General features: G+C 40.5%; 1 protein-coding gene across 2 annotated transcripts in view; it reads left to right on the top strand.

Annotated features, from left to right (window-relative positions):
- The first annotated feature begins 4,408 nt into the window (after positions 1 to 4,408).
- The window catches only part of SNX2 (sorting nexin 2), a 33,082-nt gene continuing 19,563 nt past the window's right edge, over positions 4,409 to 17,927 (top strand). The window contains exons 1-2 of one of the 2 annotated variants that reach the window (XM_068666483.1): positions 4,409 to 4,568; positions 12,244 to 12,361. In XM_068666483.1, coding sequence (XP_068522584.1) covers positions 4,461 to 4,568; positions 12,244 to 12,361 — 226 coding nt within the window. In that variant the 5' untranslated portion in view covers positions 4,409 to 4,460. Of the gene's footprint in view, positions 4,569 to 9,890; positions 9,942 to 12,243; positions 12,362 to 17,927 lie in introns of those variants that run through there. The other variant, XM_068666484.1, reaches the window with a different exon arrangement.

Here is a 17,927-nt window from a genome sequence, read left to right as displayed (position 1 = left end):
CTGTATTTTTCACATAAGTAAAAATTATTTGTTTCTGGTAAATGAAGAACACTGACCACACGTTAGCAAAGAATAAAACAAAGATGCCAGAGTATGTATGTATGTATATATGTATGTATGTATTTATTTATTGTAGAATATGCAGTTAAATACTCAGACGGAAAGATGGCATATGTTTCACAGAACAGTCATCATGAGCTGAAGTCTAATGTTCATTTGGCTGACTGGATGAGTGGGTACGTGTCAAATACAAAGATTTTGTAAATATTTGTGTTTTGTAATTTTTCTTGGGAAGGATGATTCACTGCAGTGCTTTACTGCTGCATGCAAGCGTAGGCACTATGCAATAGCACATTATTCCTAGTTTAATATTTTCTAAATGGAAAAAAAAAATCAAATCTCTAAAATTCATCTACTCTAATTCTAAGCACTCTGGTGGTTATTATTCCCTTACTGCACTTAGCCATTTTCTTACAATATTACTTAGTGAGGAAATAGTCTTTAAGTATTTCTTGAGCATTCATCCTTTATGACATTTTCACAAGGAAGCTAATGGAACAGTATGTGCAACTTAATATAGAGCAGGCATGGAACTGGTGAGAAAACAAACTCAGAGAGTGTTTTTCCATGACTACCATTGTTACAGAAGGATGCATTGAATGAAAAATGACAGTGGTATATCACAGGCCTGCTATATCTTCAATGCTGGAATGGGGACAATGAATATTATATTTGCAAGCGATAACAAACAGCTGAAGCACAGTAAAATAATCCAAAATGGTCAAAACAGACTGGAGTTAATGCCAGCAAAGAGAAAAGCAAAATTCAGCAGGGAAAGTGAGATTTTACCCCAAAGTCTGAGCAAACCACTTCAAGGATACAAAACGAGGCCGAGTGCCTCTAAGTAAGATCACAGTGGAAGGCAGCCCAGCAGCGCCACATGATTACCAGGCCATACCTCACAGCAGGGTCCATCACTAGCAGGAGAGCCATGGGCTTTTAGGTTAGGCATGAGATGCCTGAAATATTTTTCTGGTGTTAGATAGCAAAGCACTAATCTGGCTTGCCTGATGAGGCTTTTGGGTCTTCACCATTGGAGATGTTTAAGAAAAGGTTTGACAAACATTTTACTGGCTAAATTGATTGCCCAGATGATTTCCTGGGGCTCCCTGAAGACTGAAACTACAGGCACTGCCTTCAGGCTTGTGTAACTAACTGTCACTGTCTCCTCCAAAACTACTTTTTCTTAGTCTTCAATCTCTTGTAGTTTAATTGATACTTCAATCATTAAAAAGACATGGGGCTGCAGTGGCTGTTCTGTTGGTACAGTGCTGAGGCAAAGTCAATGAAGTGTCCCACACGTAAGAAGGTATGTGAAATCTGTCACGTTTGACTGTAAAACCTTGATTCAAGTTGCTTAGAAATTTGTCAACTTCTTTTTTATTACCTAATGTAGTTGTTTTGGGACAGATGAATAGAAGTATATCCAGGCAAAACAATAATATTATTATTTTACCCATGCCCAAATAACTTAGAGCTATTTCAGTCCTTCAGCACCACTGCAGCCTGAGTGAGGGAAAGGAAAATAAAGCTCTGGCACTGCTGTATTGTTCATTTTTAAAGCTACATAAGATCAACAAGATTATAATCTTCAGTGAAACATATTTCTGCATGATAAAAATTAACTTCTTTTATTGTACAGCCACTCCCAATAGTGTTTATCCAGGAGGCATTTCTGATTTCTTTATCTCCCCTGAGTGGCTGGGCTGCAAAGGCTTGCAGATTCCGCAGTTGCTGTAGGCAGAGTCATGAGAGGTGCAGTGCGGTGTCCATGCTGCAGATGTTAGGGGCTTGGAAGAACCATTGGCCAGTTAAAAGCAGAAATCCCCTGTTTTGGAGGGTTCTCATCTTCCCTCAAAGTTAATCTAGAAAATATGGGAGCTGACAAGGGCTGGAAACAGGAAAGGAAGGAACAGAAGAGAGGAGCAGAGGAATAAAAGTCCATCCACAGGGGTGTGGATATGGCTAGTACTCTGATATCGAGGCTGGCTGCCTAGGTAAAGAAACCATTGAAATGTTGGGTATTCTAGAAAAACATAAAACTTAGCTACCTCAAGTTGTGGATCTGGATTAGCAAGCACTTTTGTTTGTTATTTTTCATCCTCTGCACACTGCCTGTAAAATGGGCAACATACTCCCATAGGAAAACTCTGAAGAAAACATTCGTCAGTGCCTGTGAAACTCAGATTGTGTAGCAAGGAGCCTCAGAGAAAAGCCTGCAAGGAGACGAATTGTTTTGTCTGCAGAGCAGGGTAGGAACTGCATATAATAAATGAAGTATGTAGCTAACCATGGTATCACAAAGAAAAATGTCAGTAGCTGTGCAGTCAATGGTTCCTGGGAAGAAGGCTTCTATGGAAATATTTGCATGCAGCCATGCAATTAAAGTGGTCACGATGCATCTACACAAAGGCCTGAATCAAGTTCCACAGGTAAACTTTGTCTCATCATTTCCACTGATCAGTTTCTTGACTTCACAGCCTTAACACCCCTCTCATGTAGTGGTGTAGGGTTGGATTTACTGTCTGCAAAGAAATGGGTGACTGCAGATCCCCTTGTCATACGTGGTTACCTTTCTCTCTTCTCCTTTGGATTCTCACTTTGCAGCATGCAGTAGAGTTGAGCTATTAACGGTACACATACGAGCACCTGTGTGGATGGGGATGAGGCTTGCCTTTAAATTTAGCTTTTCTTTGCAGTGGCACATTGCTATTTCATATATGACTGGCTTTTTGAAATCATTATAAGTTTTCTTGAAGCATTAGAGTTTTCCCATTTTATTTCCTCAGATGTTTTTCTCTGTTTTAGATTATTTTTTTCGCTCAGATTTATTAATCCACAGTTTTCCAAACTGAATTTTCAGTTACTTTAAAATATAGAAACCTTTGTATGACTCCTTTGTATTACAGTACGTTTGTATTACTCCTTGGGTCCTTTTCTCATAAAAACATCCATAATGGATTTCCATGCCCACAAACCTCAGGAGCACTGGGAGAGCAAGTAAACAATAAATGATAATGTTACTTTGAAATAAGAGAATTTAAACTCCTCACATACCCTTGTTAATGAGTGAAAAATAACACCAAAACTGACATCTTGTCTGCTCTTTATTTTATTCTGCTTCTGTAGCATACTCAATTGGTGTGATAGATGACTACTTCAAGGTATTTAGGAGAGCTGATTTATAGTCTAGCCACATGAGCATTAAAGGCATGGGTGTGAATCTTGATGAAGTCAGAAAACTAGTCAGTCTGGTGGAAAACCATTAAACTCCTAAGCACGATGCTAGATTCGTGCATTTGCCAGAAATGTAAAAATCATAGTGCATATCACGTGATCTTCCAAATCACAGAAAACAAAGTTATGGTGAGAAATATTAATGGTATAAAGTCAGAGGATATGGAATTACTAGGGAGGTGACTGAATCATAACTTCTCCTTAAAACATGCATGTGCCAGTTATTTGAGAATTTTCCAGAAACAGAATAGCAGAACAGGAATACCACAAGACATCGGAAAGGCAGTGAGGCTGTGCTATCCAGTGAAATAAATAAATAAAGTAGATGCCAAAGAGCTAGATTTCTGGACAGAAAATACTTGCACACTTTGACTAGGTTTTTCCATTTTCCCTCCTTGAATTTTTAAGTCTTAAAAAGATGTTTGAATGTTATTTAGATATAATGAAGAGTGCAACGGGCTGTTTCGGGCTGCTCAGTACAAGAAGCACATCGAGGCCCTGGAGCGTGTCCAGAGCAGGGCTACAAAGCTGGTGAAGGGCCTGGAGCACAAGTCCTGTGAGGAGCGGCTGAGGGAGCTGGGGGGGTTTGGTCTGGGGAAGAGAAGGCTCAGGGGAGGCCTCATTGCTCTCTGCAACTGCCTGAGAGGAAGTGTGGGGAGCTGGGGGTCGGCCTCTTCTCACAGGTAACTGGTGATAGGACCAGAGGGAATGGCCTTGAGTTGTGCCAGGGGAGGCTCAGGTTGGCAATGAGGAGACATTTCTGCTCAGAAAGAGCAGTCAGGCACTGGGACAGGTTGCCCAGGGAGGTGGTGGAGTCACCGTCCCTGGGGGTGCTCAAGGAGAGGGTGGACGTGGTGTTGGGGACACGGTTCAGTGGGTGACACTGGTGGCAGGGGGGTGGTTGGACCAGATGACCTTGGAGGTCGCTTCCAACCGGAACGACTCTGTGGCTCTGTGCCCTTAGGAGCAGGGCAGGAGCGTGCACAGCCGCTGTTTCACTGAGCGCTGCCCGTGCAGCAGCTTTGAGGAGCAGAGGGGGCTCGGCGCGCGGCCCCGCGCGGCCCCGCGCTGCCTCAGGCGCCCCTGCGCGCTCCCGCCGCGCGGTCACGTGCCCGCGTCGCGGGGGCGGGGCCGGGGCCGGGGCTGGGGCGGGGCGGCGCAAGATGGCGGCGGAGCGGGAGCCCCCGCCGCTGGGGGAGGCGCGTCCCGCCGAGCTGGAGGAGCTGGAGGACGGCGAGGAGCTCTTCGCCAGCACCGTGTCCACCATGGAGGTGAGGGGGCGGCTCCCCGGACACGGACAGGCCTGCCCGGGCCGCGGGCAGCCCACAAGCGGGGCCGGGAGCCGCGGCCCTGCGGCGGCTGAGGGGGTGTGGGGGTGTGGGGCGGGTAAGGGCCGGGCGCAGGCCGCCTCCTGTCAGCGCTGCCCCGCCACCCGCCCGGCTGGCCCAGAGGGGGACAAGCGCCCCTCTGCCTCCTGCCGGGAAGTTTCCTGCCCCTGACCTTTGCGGCGATAGGATCGCTCCTGGTTTTTTTTTGTTTTTGTTTTTTTTTTCCTCCTTTGTGTGCCGGCTGCCCTTCGCGAGAAGGCACAGCGCACAAAGAGGCTCTTCAATGTGTGTTGTAAAGCAAAAAAGCAACCGCTTGTCTTCTCTCTCTTACCTCCTTTTCTTTTTGTAGATGCGTAAAATATGCAGAGCTAGGAAAAAAAAAAAAAAAAAAGGTTTGTGGAAGCGTGCTGTGAAGGATAGCGAATGGTGTGGACCTGCAGTTGACAAGGATTGCACTGATGGACGTCCGTACATCTGTGTGTCACTGGGGTCTTGGTCTGTGCACCAAGACTGCAGAAAAACATAAATATCGTCTTCTATCTCCTGTGGCTTTAATTGTAGACCATGATAGACTTAATGCCTAAAACCCAGTTAAAAGTCCTCTTAATGATTAAACATAGTTACTGAGAGATCCTCTGACTTGGAAAGCTGGCAGCGAAACACACTTTGCATTGAGGGGCTTGGTTGACAGTCCCCTTGTGCTGCTTCATTTTTGTATGCAGTTTATTTGGAAGGAAATAGCTAAGGGGAAGTTGCTTTGCTTAAAGAGAAGCTTTGAAAAGCTTTGTCAGTAAAGCTTTTTTTGTCATCTAATCAGCTACAGCATTTGGGGAAGAGCCTCGCTCTTGTGACTTTCTAGCAAATTTGGAAGGAAAACTTGGATCATGACAACTGAGTTTGAACTAACTGCTCAGCACCATGAAGGTAGATCATAGAATTTAAGTGTATAGGGCACCTTTGCCCAAAGAAGGGCAGTCATCCAAGGTGTGGGCTTAATTAACCTGACTTGAGGGTTGTTTTAATCCTATAAATATTCATGTTTCTAAATGGCTGTGGAGGTTCTTTAAAGTAACAACAGCTCTTTGCAGTTGATCACATACTTGCTTGTGGATTACCTGAGGGGAAGGTGAAGCAGGGGATGGTGAGGTCCAAAGCTGGTTTAGATGAAGGTGGTGGTATTTTGAAAGGGTTCCTAACTGGTTTGTCTTCGAGCTGCACATATGATTCTGTATTATTAATTCCCCTTCTTAGCCATCCTGAGCATTTTTTCTTGCTTTCACTCTCATTGCAGCTCACAAAAGGCATCTTGCTTCTTTCTTACCTGTGATTTGGATGTGCAGTGGAAAAGGTGTGAAACTGCTAATAGGTCTTCCAAATAGCTTTTGTGTTAAAAAATGTTTTCTTAGAAGACATCCACTTATTCAGCTGAGTTTGTTCTGACAAGATACAACTTTCACATGTACTATGAAGAGTATATATGAAATATTTAAATGCCGTTTATGAGGAAGGCTTACTTGTATAATTAAATGCAGACTTGTGTATTTCAAGGTGGTTTCTCTGGATGTGAAGAAAAAGGAGATGGAGCTTTAACAGTGCAAGTGTACATACTGAAAGTTAGTGTTTTGCATTGAACTCTCTTAATTCCAGAATGAAAGACATTAAAATGTCACACTGAGCTGTAACATCTGGAATTTCTGGGGCGTAGCAGGAAGGTGTTCTAGGACTTGAAAAGTTGCTGTGCTGGAGTTAAATGAGGGCACTTCCCTTTTTGTGAAAATAGAGCTTGAAAGCTCTGGGCAGCTGTCTGAGCAGCAGCTTGTCAGAGCTGTTAGGGAGCTTGTTTCCTTGTCAGATATCTACAGTGCCTTTGAGTAGTAGAATGATTCTTGGGTTTTTATTATGCCAACTGTATTGTAATGTCTCATGGACTACCTCCCATTGAATTCATGATCACAGAGTGGTCTCCCGTTAGCTGCCACAGTTGCTTTCATCAGTGGAAACAGCCAGACTGTATCAGACAAATGGTCTGTCTAAGCCAAGACTGCATTTCCAACAGTAGTCAGTTGTAGATGCTGTGCAAGGAATATTGCTGACGATTGTGTGTATGTGTTGGCACTCACCTGCAGTGCTCTTCCAACTACAAGGATTTTGTTCAAGGGCTTCCTGAGCCCTCTGTAGTTTTATAATGTTCACAGTCTTCATGCAGTTACCTAGTTGCTAAATTTTCAGATTTTTTTTTTTAAGTTATCTAGGTATGTGTGAGAAGTCCTGGAATTTAACTCTTCGTTATGAGGAAAATCACCTCCTGTTACAAGTTTTTATAAATAAATTGATAATTTGCCAACTGTGTCCTCTGCTGCTATTAGGAGAGACAGCAAATGACCACGTGAAAGTCACACTTGGCAACATACGTGAAAAAGCATACCTTAGATTTTCTGAAAAATAGTACATTTAGTATTTTTTCATCATTAACTTGTCCCCTTCCTCCTCCTTGCCCCAGTCTGTTCTATTCCACTCCTGCTTGAAAATTTTCTTTGCCATCTACTTCCTTGTTTTTGTTGCCACTGTTGTGCCACTTCTTACTCCATTTCCTCCTAAACACTTCTCACTCATTTCTGTATCACCCACCTCCATCTTCTGTAAAACAGGTACTGTGTGAACATGTGGCTGAGCTGCTACCTACTCATTACAATTGGTATTAATATTCCTGTGTGTTTTTTTTTGTTGTTTTTTTTTTTTTTTTTGTAATGGAAGAATACATGGAGGCACTTGAAAACAATGAGTAAGCAGATGTTGTAATCTATCAAGGACTGTTATTTAGGGCAGGGTGTGTATGCAATCTCATTGCCAGTTTAACAGTTTATGTCAAAGACCTGCAATATGTGCTTGGTTTTCTGTGCAGAAGGCAAAATATTAAGTAGGAATCCAGATGTCTTTCTAGATATATATTGAATTTAACACTGGCAATTACAGTGGAAGCAGTAATAATCTCAGTAGAATATCTGAGAATAACATACTAAGTCCTTGAACACTATACTATAACTTTGCAGAAGACTAATTCTGCGCTCAAATTTAATTGGGGTAATTCAGCTGGAAATACGTCTCTTGTTCCTTGGTGTTAAATCCAGGCTGTAATGGATGCACACGGTAGTTCATTGTAGGGTAATTGTGTGCTCTAATTTTAGGGCATTATGCTCCTACTTGAGTCTTTATTCTCTCTGCCCATGCAGTACTTTGTGAGCTTCTGAAACAGTTTCAGTGAAAACCAGCCAGATGGCCTGGAGCAACTGGAGTACTATGGTGGTCTGCCTGTCAGCCTACTGAGACCCCACCAAAGGAGGCTTGGCAGAGCTCAAACAGGTAGCTGAACTGGTTTGGGGGAGACCCTGTTGTTAAGGTATGATGCCCAAACATCTAGGGCTGTAACATCAGCCAACAGAAAACACAAGAACTTGTTTTTGTGCCTTCATAAGTCAAGGCTATAAAAATACTCATTTATTGCTACTGCAATATAATGCACAATTGAAGGGAAGAAAATTGAGGTTGTGATTGCCAGTTTATGTTGGAATGGGCCCATAGTCCTCTCATCAGAATTCTGTTTCTAGACAACAAGCAGAGCAGGATCCTGAATGTCCTGGCCATTGAGCGTCTTGGTTGTTGGGTGCTTCCCTTCAGTTTCGGCACAGAAGCTTTACAGGCAAAATGTAAACCTGTCCATGTTTCAAGAAATGGACAGGTTTGTGAATCACTGGCATCAAGAAAGTGTAACACTTCTAAACAGTTATGCTGCCTGTGTGTGTGTGTTGTCTAGGCAATGAGTTTGTGCAAGTCTCTGTCTTCTGTTCTTTTCTAATACTCAGATTTTCTCTTTGCTATGTATTTAATAGCTTCTCTGACTGCCATTTTTATAGACATTTTAGCTGTACTCCATAGGAGTAAAAGAAAGAACTTACCTGCTTTTAGCTTGTACCTGTAGTAGAGTGTAACTGGAATAGCTTCATATTACTAATACTTGTATGGGTGCATGAGTACATTTTTTTTATTTTTTTTTTTGAGAGAGGCTGAATAGCACTCTGTTATCCATTTCTTGTGTAAAATAATAAGATGATTAGGAATTATTGACTGTAATTTCTGACACATTCAGGGCAGTGGCTTTCTGTGTCTTCATAAAGTTCACTGAGAACAGCTGTCTGTTTTGAAGATGACTTTTGAAGACAGCGTCCTAACCTGTTACGAAACTCTTAAAAACAGGTTGGTTCTGTGTGCAGAACTACTGTAGCTGTTCAGACCATTACTCATCTTTAAGAAGCTTGTATGCACATATACAGTGTGATTTAAACTTTTCATTTTTAGTTTTCTTCTTCCTATAAAGACAGTTCCAACTGTTTGTCACCTCCATCCTTAACTTACCTCCTCTGAGAATGACAGCTGTTTAAAAATTCCAGAGAGACATTTAAAGATTTATAGGTCCGGTAATTCCATATTCAGCAAAAGGCAATTTTAAATGACAGAAATCTTCCTTTAGAAGTGAATCATCCTCGAAGCTAAACGTTAATACCTATTATTCTTAAAAAGCAGGACTTGAAGTACACAACAAATACAAATTTTATTTCATATTCATATAGCAAATAATGCATAGGAGGAGCATGTGCTTCACTGGAAGGCTTCCTCTGAGAGTTGCTTCTAGACCTCATTCCTTTTTAACAATTTATAACAGCTGCATAAATAAGCTTTGTTTGTTGAGCCTTTCTGAGGTGTCTCTGGGGTTTGTTCAAGGCCTCTCCTTTTGCAAGTATTCTCTACTTGTGCTTCATGGAAATGGGGTAAACAAATTATGGAGGAAGCACACTGTAACTGATCTGTGCCTGTGAAGCCTAGTACGTAGTGCCACGGACAGCATCTTTCCCAGCTCAGTAATGAAAACAGATCCATAATCCTACCAGGGCTTGGTGGCATCTTTCCATGTGTTTGTCTACTACTACGAAGGCTTTCCAGTTTTCAAGGTAGGAATGGTTTGCTATTGGCTTAGGTTAAATCGTTGATTTAGGCACATAAATGTGTTCTTATTACGCAGTGTGTGGATCAGGTCTAAGAGTTCAGGGTGATTTTTCTATCTGGTAGGGTATTTTTTGTAATTAGAAGACAGATGTAGTCAAAAGTCATCATCAGTGAGCAAAACAGCTGCCTCAGATAAAACAGCAGATAGGCTGGGAGAAAATCTTGAAGATGTATTTTTTCACATTGTTTTTTTTTTTCACCATTCAGTAACCAGGTGCACAATTAAGGGATAAAGCTGGAAGCCATCTGCTGTGTACAGTAAGTGTCAGGAAGGCTTTTATTCCTTGCGCTTGGCCATGTTACAGCTGTTTCTCCTGGAGGTGAACTGACAAGCATGAACTATGTGTCATTCTGCATCCCTGTTGGTGTGGGGTACCCACTACGTGCTAAACCATAAACACACAAGTGGGGTTTTACTCAGAGTCAAGCAGTGGAGAACCTTACTTGGAATGAGTAATCTGTGATGTTTCTGTGCAGAATCACTTACGCTGATAAAACTATAAATTGCTGGAGCCTTACAGGGAAATAAAGGCTTTGCTGTTCTAGCTGAGGTACACAACCTTGAACTTGCAGCTCTGTGCAGCCCTACACAGAGAGAGAGGCTGTTTCTTCGGGAATGTGCTACTTGCGAGTTCTCAATTCGCTTCAGTGTTGACCTTTCCATGTGATGCATGCTATCTATGCTATCGTAAGTAGAATAATGGAGCATGTCAAGTGGTTATTTTTCTTTAACTTGCTAGCTCATTTCCTCTAAATTAATTATGTGTCTTGTGATACAACTTAGGATGGTGCTTCACAGAAGGAACAAATACAACTTTGTTACCTTGCAGCACTGTGTTTGCTGTGGGATCATTTAGGCATTGGTGTAGTATGAGATGGGAAGTGTACCTGTGGCTAGTGGACTATTTACTTCTAAGTTTATAAACTACTACCTTCGTATAGTTCCCCAGTGTTTCTGCTTTGACTTTCTTAGTAAGCACTAGGGCAAAAGCGTAGCAAGCAGTTTGAGAGGCTGCTCCTTTTGTTGCTCATGACTTTATTTTTTTATTGTTTTCCCCACATTACATGTGGAATTCCCAGAGAGTTGGCAGCTGGTGGGAGAGGGAAAGGAATATAATCTCCTTCTGTAATTTGAATGGAACATGGGGTTTCTGTTTAAAGGAACACAGACTTTCTGGCATACTTGTATTTTCTTTCTCCTTGCATCTTGAGAAGAAAAAATTTTGAGGTCAAGAGAGTCTTGATTTGGTTTGTCCTGTAGAAAACAATTTTGTACTGTTTCTGAGCTTCTCGGGCAGGCTTTTGCTCCTTGCTTGCTTCCTCTGACCAGAATTTCAGGTGACTGTGATCTGGGTTGATGTCGGGGCCAGGATGCTTCTCTGTGCTGCTTCAAGTAAAGCTGCAGTTGTATCAGAACACACACTGTTCTTTGAGAGCCGGTGGTCAGGAAGACCTCTCCCTTAGGACCAATACCCATGCTATGCTTATGAATGTGCAGTATATAATCTGAACAGATTACTTTTGTGTTTTTTTGTTTGTTTGTTTGTTTTGTTTTCAGGCTTTTTTTAGTGCCCATGATGTTTGTTGAAGTGTAGCCTGAAACATTTCTTACCTATTTTGAATTTTGGTTCTGAACCTAAATTATGACAACTCCCAGCAAAAATTAGGAAACACATAATGACGTAATTTACAGATGCCCTTGAAAAGGGCATGCATTCATGAATAGATACGCTGTTGTTGAAAAGCTCTTAGCTAGCTATCTGGGATGGAACTGTGGGAAGTGAGTCTTGCAAATTTTCTAGTACTGTTGCAGTAACCCTAGCTGATGCATGCTCAACAGAATTTGGTAACTGAAGCACTGGTCTTTGGTTACATGTGTATTTGTTTTTTGAGTAAGCTGTATACTTGGAACCTCAACTTCAGTATCGATTCATTTGCTTTCCTGAGTGTCTTCCAAGTATTTCTCTTTTCACAGGACAAATTCTAGTCTTCAGTGAATTAAAAAACCTGCATCAGTGGCAAGCCTAGCTTCCATGTCAGTGCAGTGTGACCCTGTGTAGGAATTATCCCTGAATTCAAACTGTTAAAGATACCAAAACTTCTTATGGCTGCAAGCAGGGCTGAGTTGTTTTAGTAGCATTAATCTACTCTTCTAATCCCTGAAAAAATGGGATAGAGAACTTGAAGATTTGTTTATTTTTTTTCCAAGTACAAATCTAAATATAAGCCTTTTGAAAAGGAGCTTAATCAAATCACATTCAGCAATACTAATAAAATGATTCGAGATACTTCTGTAGCAGCTTTTGTTTCACGCTAATTAAACTTGAGGAAATGAGTAACTTTTTTTTTTTCTCCAACAAAGAAATGAAGAGAGTTGTTGACCAGCTCATATCCTTTGTTCATTGTTATCACACTAAGAGTAGGAAATGGAAATAGCTGACAGGGTTTCCTTTCTGTACATCTTTCCCTGTTTCTTTGCAATGAAAGAATGCTTGTTGCAATAATTCTTATGCGGACACGTGGCAACTGGCTCCGTGCTAATTATTTCTTTTTTTAACAGTCAAGTCCTTCATCTCCAGAGCCAGCAAGTCTTCCTGCAGAAGATCTCAGCACAAACTCCAATGGTCCAAAGCCGACAGAAATCATGCTAGATGATGATAGAGAAGACCTCTTTGCTGGTAATTACTTGTTTCTTCTGGTGTGTCCGTATAAACTTGTTTGCTGTTGGACTTAAAGGAGTATGCTTTTCTGGGGAGGAGGTTTAAAACCTTTTTGTGCTGTAGAAGGTCATTTTCTTGGCTTAGCTGTAAGGAAATACGAAGCAGTACCGTTGCAATGGAAAGTTAAATTTTAATTTTATGCAATTGAGAGTTGTAGCCAGTCTTAACTGTTTCTTAGTCTGTTGAAGGTACACTTCCTGGAAATTTCATTAAGTAATGAATTAATGCATTCAGGTATTAGAAGTGTCCCTTGCTGCCTTCAATGTTGTTTGCTAGGTTCAACAATCTTGTATTTACTTAAAGTCCTATGGTCTTATGAAATACTGTTCATTTTCTAAACTTGAAAGTTAGCAGGAGAAATAATGCACTAAAAAGGAAAAACAGATGAGATTCATCTTTGCCCAAAGTTGTTCCGTCATTGTTAATACATCTTGCTACTGATCGTGCATTATTGTAAAACTGGTTTGGAATGTAGCCTTTCATTTCGAACTCAAACCAGGAGATTTTATCTTTCTTATTAGTAAAAACAAAGTGATATATGACTTATTCTTCAGGTTAGATAAGTTTTGATTAATTGAGAAGGTGAAACTGGGATTTTTTTTTCAACTAAACTTGTGTGTGTTGTCTCAGGAGTAAACACTTCTATTACACTCTTGACAATATATATTTTTGTAAAGTAAATTAAAAATTACTTTCACATACTGAATTAGTGGCACCTCGGGGAACTTATTTAATAGAAAAATTTAGTGTATTTTTTTGATTTGACAATGATACACAGGTTTTTTCTTGTGCGACTATAGAATTGGTTAAGTCTGTGTAAGTACCAGTTTCTCAGTGGTGTGTACCCTAGCTGTGTAGTGTGGCAGTGTTAGCTGGTTAGTAACACATTCTGGTGATAGCAATAAAGTAGTAAAATGTAATTAACAAAACAAAAAAAACACACCACAATTTAAGTTACATCCTTGTTTTCTGCTTCGTACCTATACATAAGGTATTCATGTCATTTCCCAGTTATGAAGAAAGGTAATTCAGATGGTATTACAAGCCAGGGGGTATTTCCTTTTTCCACAAGACTCTTTTTATTATAATGAAAAGGTAACAGACCAGCATATAAGAAAAGTCCTATCAATTCACTAGCATTTGATTCATGACAGTACTGCATGTTTGAAGAGAGATATATGAAAGCTTTGATAAGTAACCAGTCAATACTTCCAATCCCTTATTAATCAGTCACTACTTAATGTTGCTTGTCTACTAACCCATATCCTAACATGGGATATGGTTTCTGTCACAATTACAGGTATATTTACTGTTCAGGAAAGGAGGTATAATAGGTTTATGGACATCAAGAGGTGGTTTCAAATGTTTCTTCTCAATAGTAACAATGTTTCTACAACTACTTACTGAGTGAGTCAGTTGGCTCTCTGCTTTGAATACAATCCTAAATTCATCTTCATTGATTTCCCTGTTATAGTCATTCAAAAATAGAATCATTTAGGTTGGAAAAGACTTCTAAGATCCAGTCCAAGTCTATCACTATACTGTGTACCTCAGCGCCACATCGACGTGTTTTGTGAGTGCCTCCAGGGATGGTGACTCAACCAGTTCCCTGGGCAGCCTGTTCCAATGCCTGGTCACTCTTTCTGAGAAGAAATTTCTCTTTATTTCTAACCTGAACCTCCCCTGGCACAGCTTGAGGCCATTCCTTCTAGTCTTGTCACCAGTTATCTGTGAGAAGAGGCCAACCCCCAGCTTCTTTTCAGGTGGCTGTAGAGAGCAATAAGGTCTCCCCTGAGCCTGCTTTTCTCCAGACCAAACACCCCCAGCTCCCTCAGCTGCTCCTCACAGGGCTTGTGCTCCAGGCCCTTCGCCAGCCTCGTAGCCCTGCTCTGGACATGCTCCAGGGCCTCGATGTCCTTCTGGTACTGAGAGGCCCAAAACTGAACACAGCACTTGAGGTGCAGCCTCACCAGAGCTGAGTACAGGGGGATGATCACCTCCCTGCTCCTGCTGGCCAAGCTATTTCTCAGTTTTAGTTTCTAAATTAACTAATTAACTATTTCTAAATTAACTCTATTTAGTTCTGGGCTATTTTTTATAGATAGATTTATATTCACATCTATTATGTTTGTTCTGAACTTACCAAACTTATATTTGCATATATTGGAATGTACATTTGTTTATGACACCGTCAGAATATATTAACTAGTTTATTAACTCTCTGAAACTGTTTTAAGAGAAATAGAGAGTAAAAACCAGAGGCATTTTCCTATTTCTTTTGTATTTATATTGCCTGATTTTATGACTTAGAAAGACTGGCAGTGCTTTAAAAATGAAGCTTTCTAGTACTAGGAACATACACAGTATTTAAAGTCAACTTTTTGTAACCATAGAGCAATCTGGAATAGGTATTTTAGGAAAGCCAAATTCTCTTCTGGCTGGATAATATGAAGGAAGAAGGTGGCTGGAGTAAATATTGATGGGAACCAAACAGAAGGAACAAATGTTAGCAGCCAGATTGTTTCAGCTGAAGTGGATTCTGTGAGAAAACAAACGGAACTGATTTAATGAGTTTGAGTTTGCCGTGGGAGGCATTCTTTGAAATGCGTATGGCACTGAACTGAAAGCATTTAACATACTGCATGTCTAACATGACAAAAAGTGGTCTGTAAAAGGTCAGTTAACATACAGACTGAGGCTAGGATGGGCTCTGAAGCAGGAAAAAGAGCAGTTAGTGGAGTTTAGGATAGAATATGACATCTTTCGCAGTATCTTGTTCTAAGCAGGAAGTTTGCATGAAACAGTTGTATCCTAGTGAATAACTTCTCTCTTTCTGGTTCTCTTTTTTAGGACTGTTTTGTTAGACAGTGATGTTAATCCAGTCCTTGAAAGAAACAATGCCATGGATAGAAGCAGTGTGAAGGCTGTGTGAGAGATCTATTTTCTTGCCTTCAGCTTGATTGCATAAGCCTTGCTTTCTATGAAAGCAAGACCTAGTTAAAATATGAGTGAGATTGAGTTTTTTTTCTCTGACATGTTGAAATTACAGAGAAATCTCTAGTTCGCCTGTAGGGACAAGAATGGTGTTCCACAGCTTCCTATCACTATTAGATGCTATAAAATCCAGGTGAAGAAAATCCTATGGATGGCTCCTGGAAGGAGAGATTCTGACTCTTTGTAGGTATAAACAATTATAGTTTTGTAGTCGTACTTGTAAAAATGTGGAGATATTTCTCTCTGACTCCTGTAGGTTTGAAATTTATTTATTATCTATCTAACAATGCAACCTTAAATAAGGTGTGGGAGAAATGCTATGATTTCCTGAATTGTGTTAATGCAGTTCAGAATCTGTTGTTTTTTTTTTTTTTTCTTTTTTTGACTGTGCTTAAAGACTCTTTGCTACTGTGTTTCTGGGGCAGCCATTAGAAAGTGCATGAAATAAAATGTTTTAGATATTCCTCATCTCTGCTGACTTGTAAGTGCTTTGTCAGAGCTGTTAAAAGTGGCGTGTAAAGGTGGAAGAAACTGAGGTCTCTGTCTGCTGTTGCAGATGAGTAGACTTTGCTGCTGCCTTTGTCAGTATTGTGGTTCTTGGTTCTGTAAATGAACAGTCCTACTAAACCCATTTAAGCACTTTCACCTTTAGAGTGAAAGTCATTGTGATGATTATTTGGCCAAAAATGAATTACTTTATCTTACCCCATAGTTTTCTTACATGTGGGAACCATAATAGTCAGTGCTTCAAATCATTCAGTGTCAGGAGTAGCTCAAAGGTCTTTGAGTTGTCTGTAAAACCTGGCCATCCATAAGGTTCTACGAGTAGTGAATATGATAAGAGTAATGAATTAAATCTTGAATCATTTTTCCCAAAATGTTGGCCTCCAGTTCCATATCTAACTGCAGAAACATGTCGTGGACTGCCTTTGCAGGACATGGCTGTCTATGCTTTCTTCCTTTGGTGTTCACAGGTGACAAGCAAGGCTGCTAAGCAGTACCATTGTGCAGTCACCATTTTCAGAATAGAAAGTTCAGTTTTTTCCGCTCTGATTGTGAATGTTAGCTTTTTTCCCTTCCAAAAGGTGTTTGGGAGTGCATCCTCTTGTACAAGTAGCTAGCTACTGTGTCCTCAGGGAAACTTGATGCATTTTGGTAGGGATTTTTTTTTGTTGATTTTTTTGGGGAGGGTTTGTGTTTTGGAGGGGGTGTTGTTTTCCTTCAGGCTGTTACAGATACGTCTTAGCTGCCTTTGTTTTTTTCTCCTGGAAATTTGTACAGAAAAGAACATCCCAATTCTGTGGGCCAGACAAGATAATACTTGAAGATCAGCCGAACAGCAAGTTTTCAGCTAGCGTGCCTGTCAGGCTGTTGTCATGTGATAGTCTGAGCAGAGCAGATATGTGCAGATGCCTGGCTACCTTTTAGAAACTGGTTAGTGAGCTCTACGTCTTTTCTGTGAGAACCAAACACAAAAGCACTTGAAGCTACTGGTTTATAGTGCTTCTGTTCTCATTAAGATTATTTTTAGTCCTCTTCTTGTAAAAGTAAGAGTCATGGGCTATGACTTAAGCATTGTAGAACAGTCAGTCCTGTTAGAATATACATCTACAATTTGTGCTATACCCTGGTGAAGCTTTTTTTTTTTCTTGTAATAAATAAAATGTATCCTTTGTTCTGGACAAGAGTTTCGACTTCAGTTTACTTCCAAATCTATGTGAAAATCTATGTGATCATCTGAAAAAATTTGCAAAGATAATAAAATTTGAGCACTCATGTGATGTCAGAATGTTAAGAGATCTATGATGTTTAGAAGTGTGATCAGTAAAAATAACTTACTCAGCTGAAGTGAGCTGCTTGTGAAGAATTGCAAACTTGCACTTTGTGAGATGATGCTTGACAAATACTGGTGGTGAAAGGTAAAGAAACAGGAGCTGTATGATGCTGAGATTGAGCTCCCTGCTTAAGTGCTGATAGGAACTTCGTGCAGTTGCCTGTAGAATGTTAAACCTAACTAGTTGTCTTTTGTAGCAGGCAGAGATATTTTCATGTTCTTTTGAAGCTAAGCATCTTGACAGATCTTTTGTCAGAGACCACTGATGGGTTATAGAGCAGGAATTCGTGTGCATTAAGTCTTACAGCAATAGATTGGTTGGAGTGCTTAACGTGTGCTGATAACTGCCATGGCTGACATGAAAATATGTTGGACCTCAGTGTTTCTTCCTTGAAGCTGGGCAGAGCAGTTGCCTCTATTCAAGAAGAGCTTATGATTTTGAGAACTGTACGGTAAAGTAAGACATCCAAATTTCATTTTTCATGCAAATATTAATACAGAGCTTAACAAACAAAACAAAACAAAAACACATGCAAAGACTACATCACCTGATTTCTCAAATTAAAAGAATGTGTATGAGAAGCGTAACTGCCAGAGGTCATCTGAACAAATCTGTTTCTTGGGAAATAATCCTTTAGCAAATATACTAGTTAAAGACTGCTTTTCTGAGGGGAAAGAAAGAATAGCTAGAAAGTG

This window comes from Anas acuta, chromosome Z (genome assembly GCF_963932015.1).
Source record: "Anas acuta chromosome Z, bAnaAcu1.1, whole genome shotgun sequence".
In the NCBI taxonomy this organism is placed as follows: Eukaryota; Metazoa; Chordata; class Aves; order Anseriformes; family Anatidae; genus Anas; species Anas acuta.
Note: the sequence above shows the minus strand (reverse complement) of the source record. Positions and strands in the feature narration are given on the sequence as shown.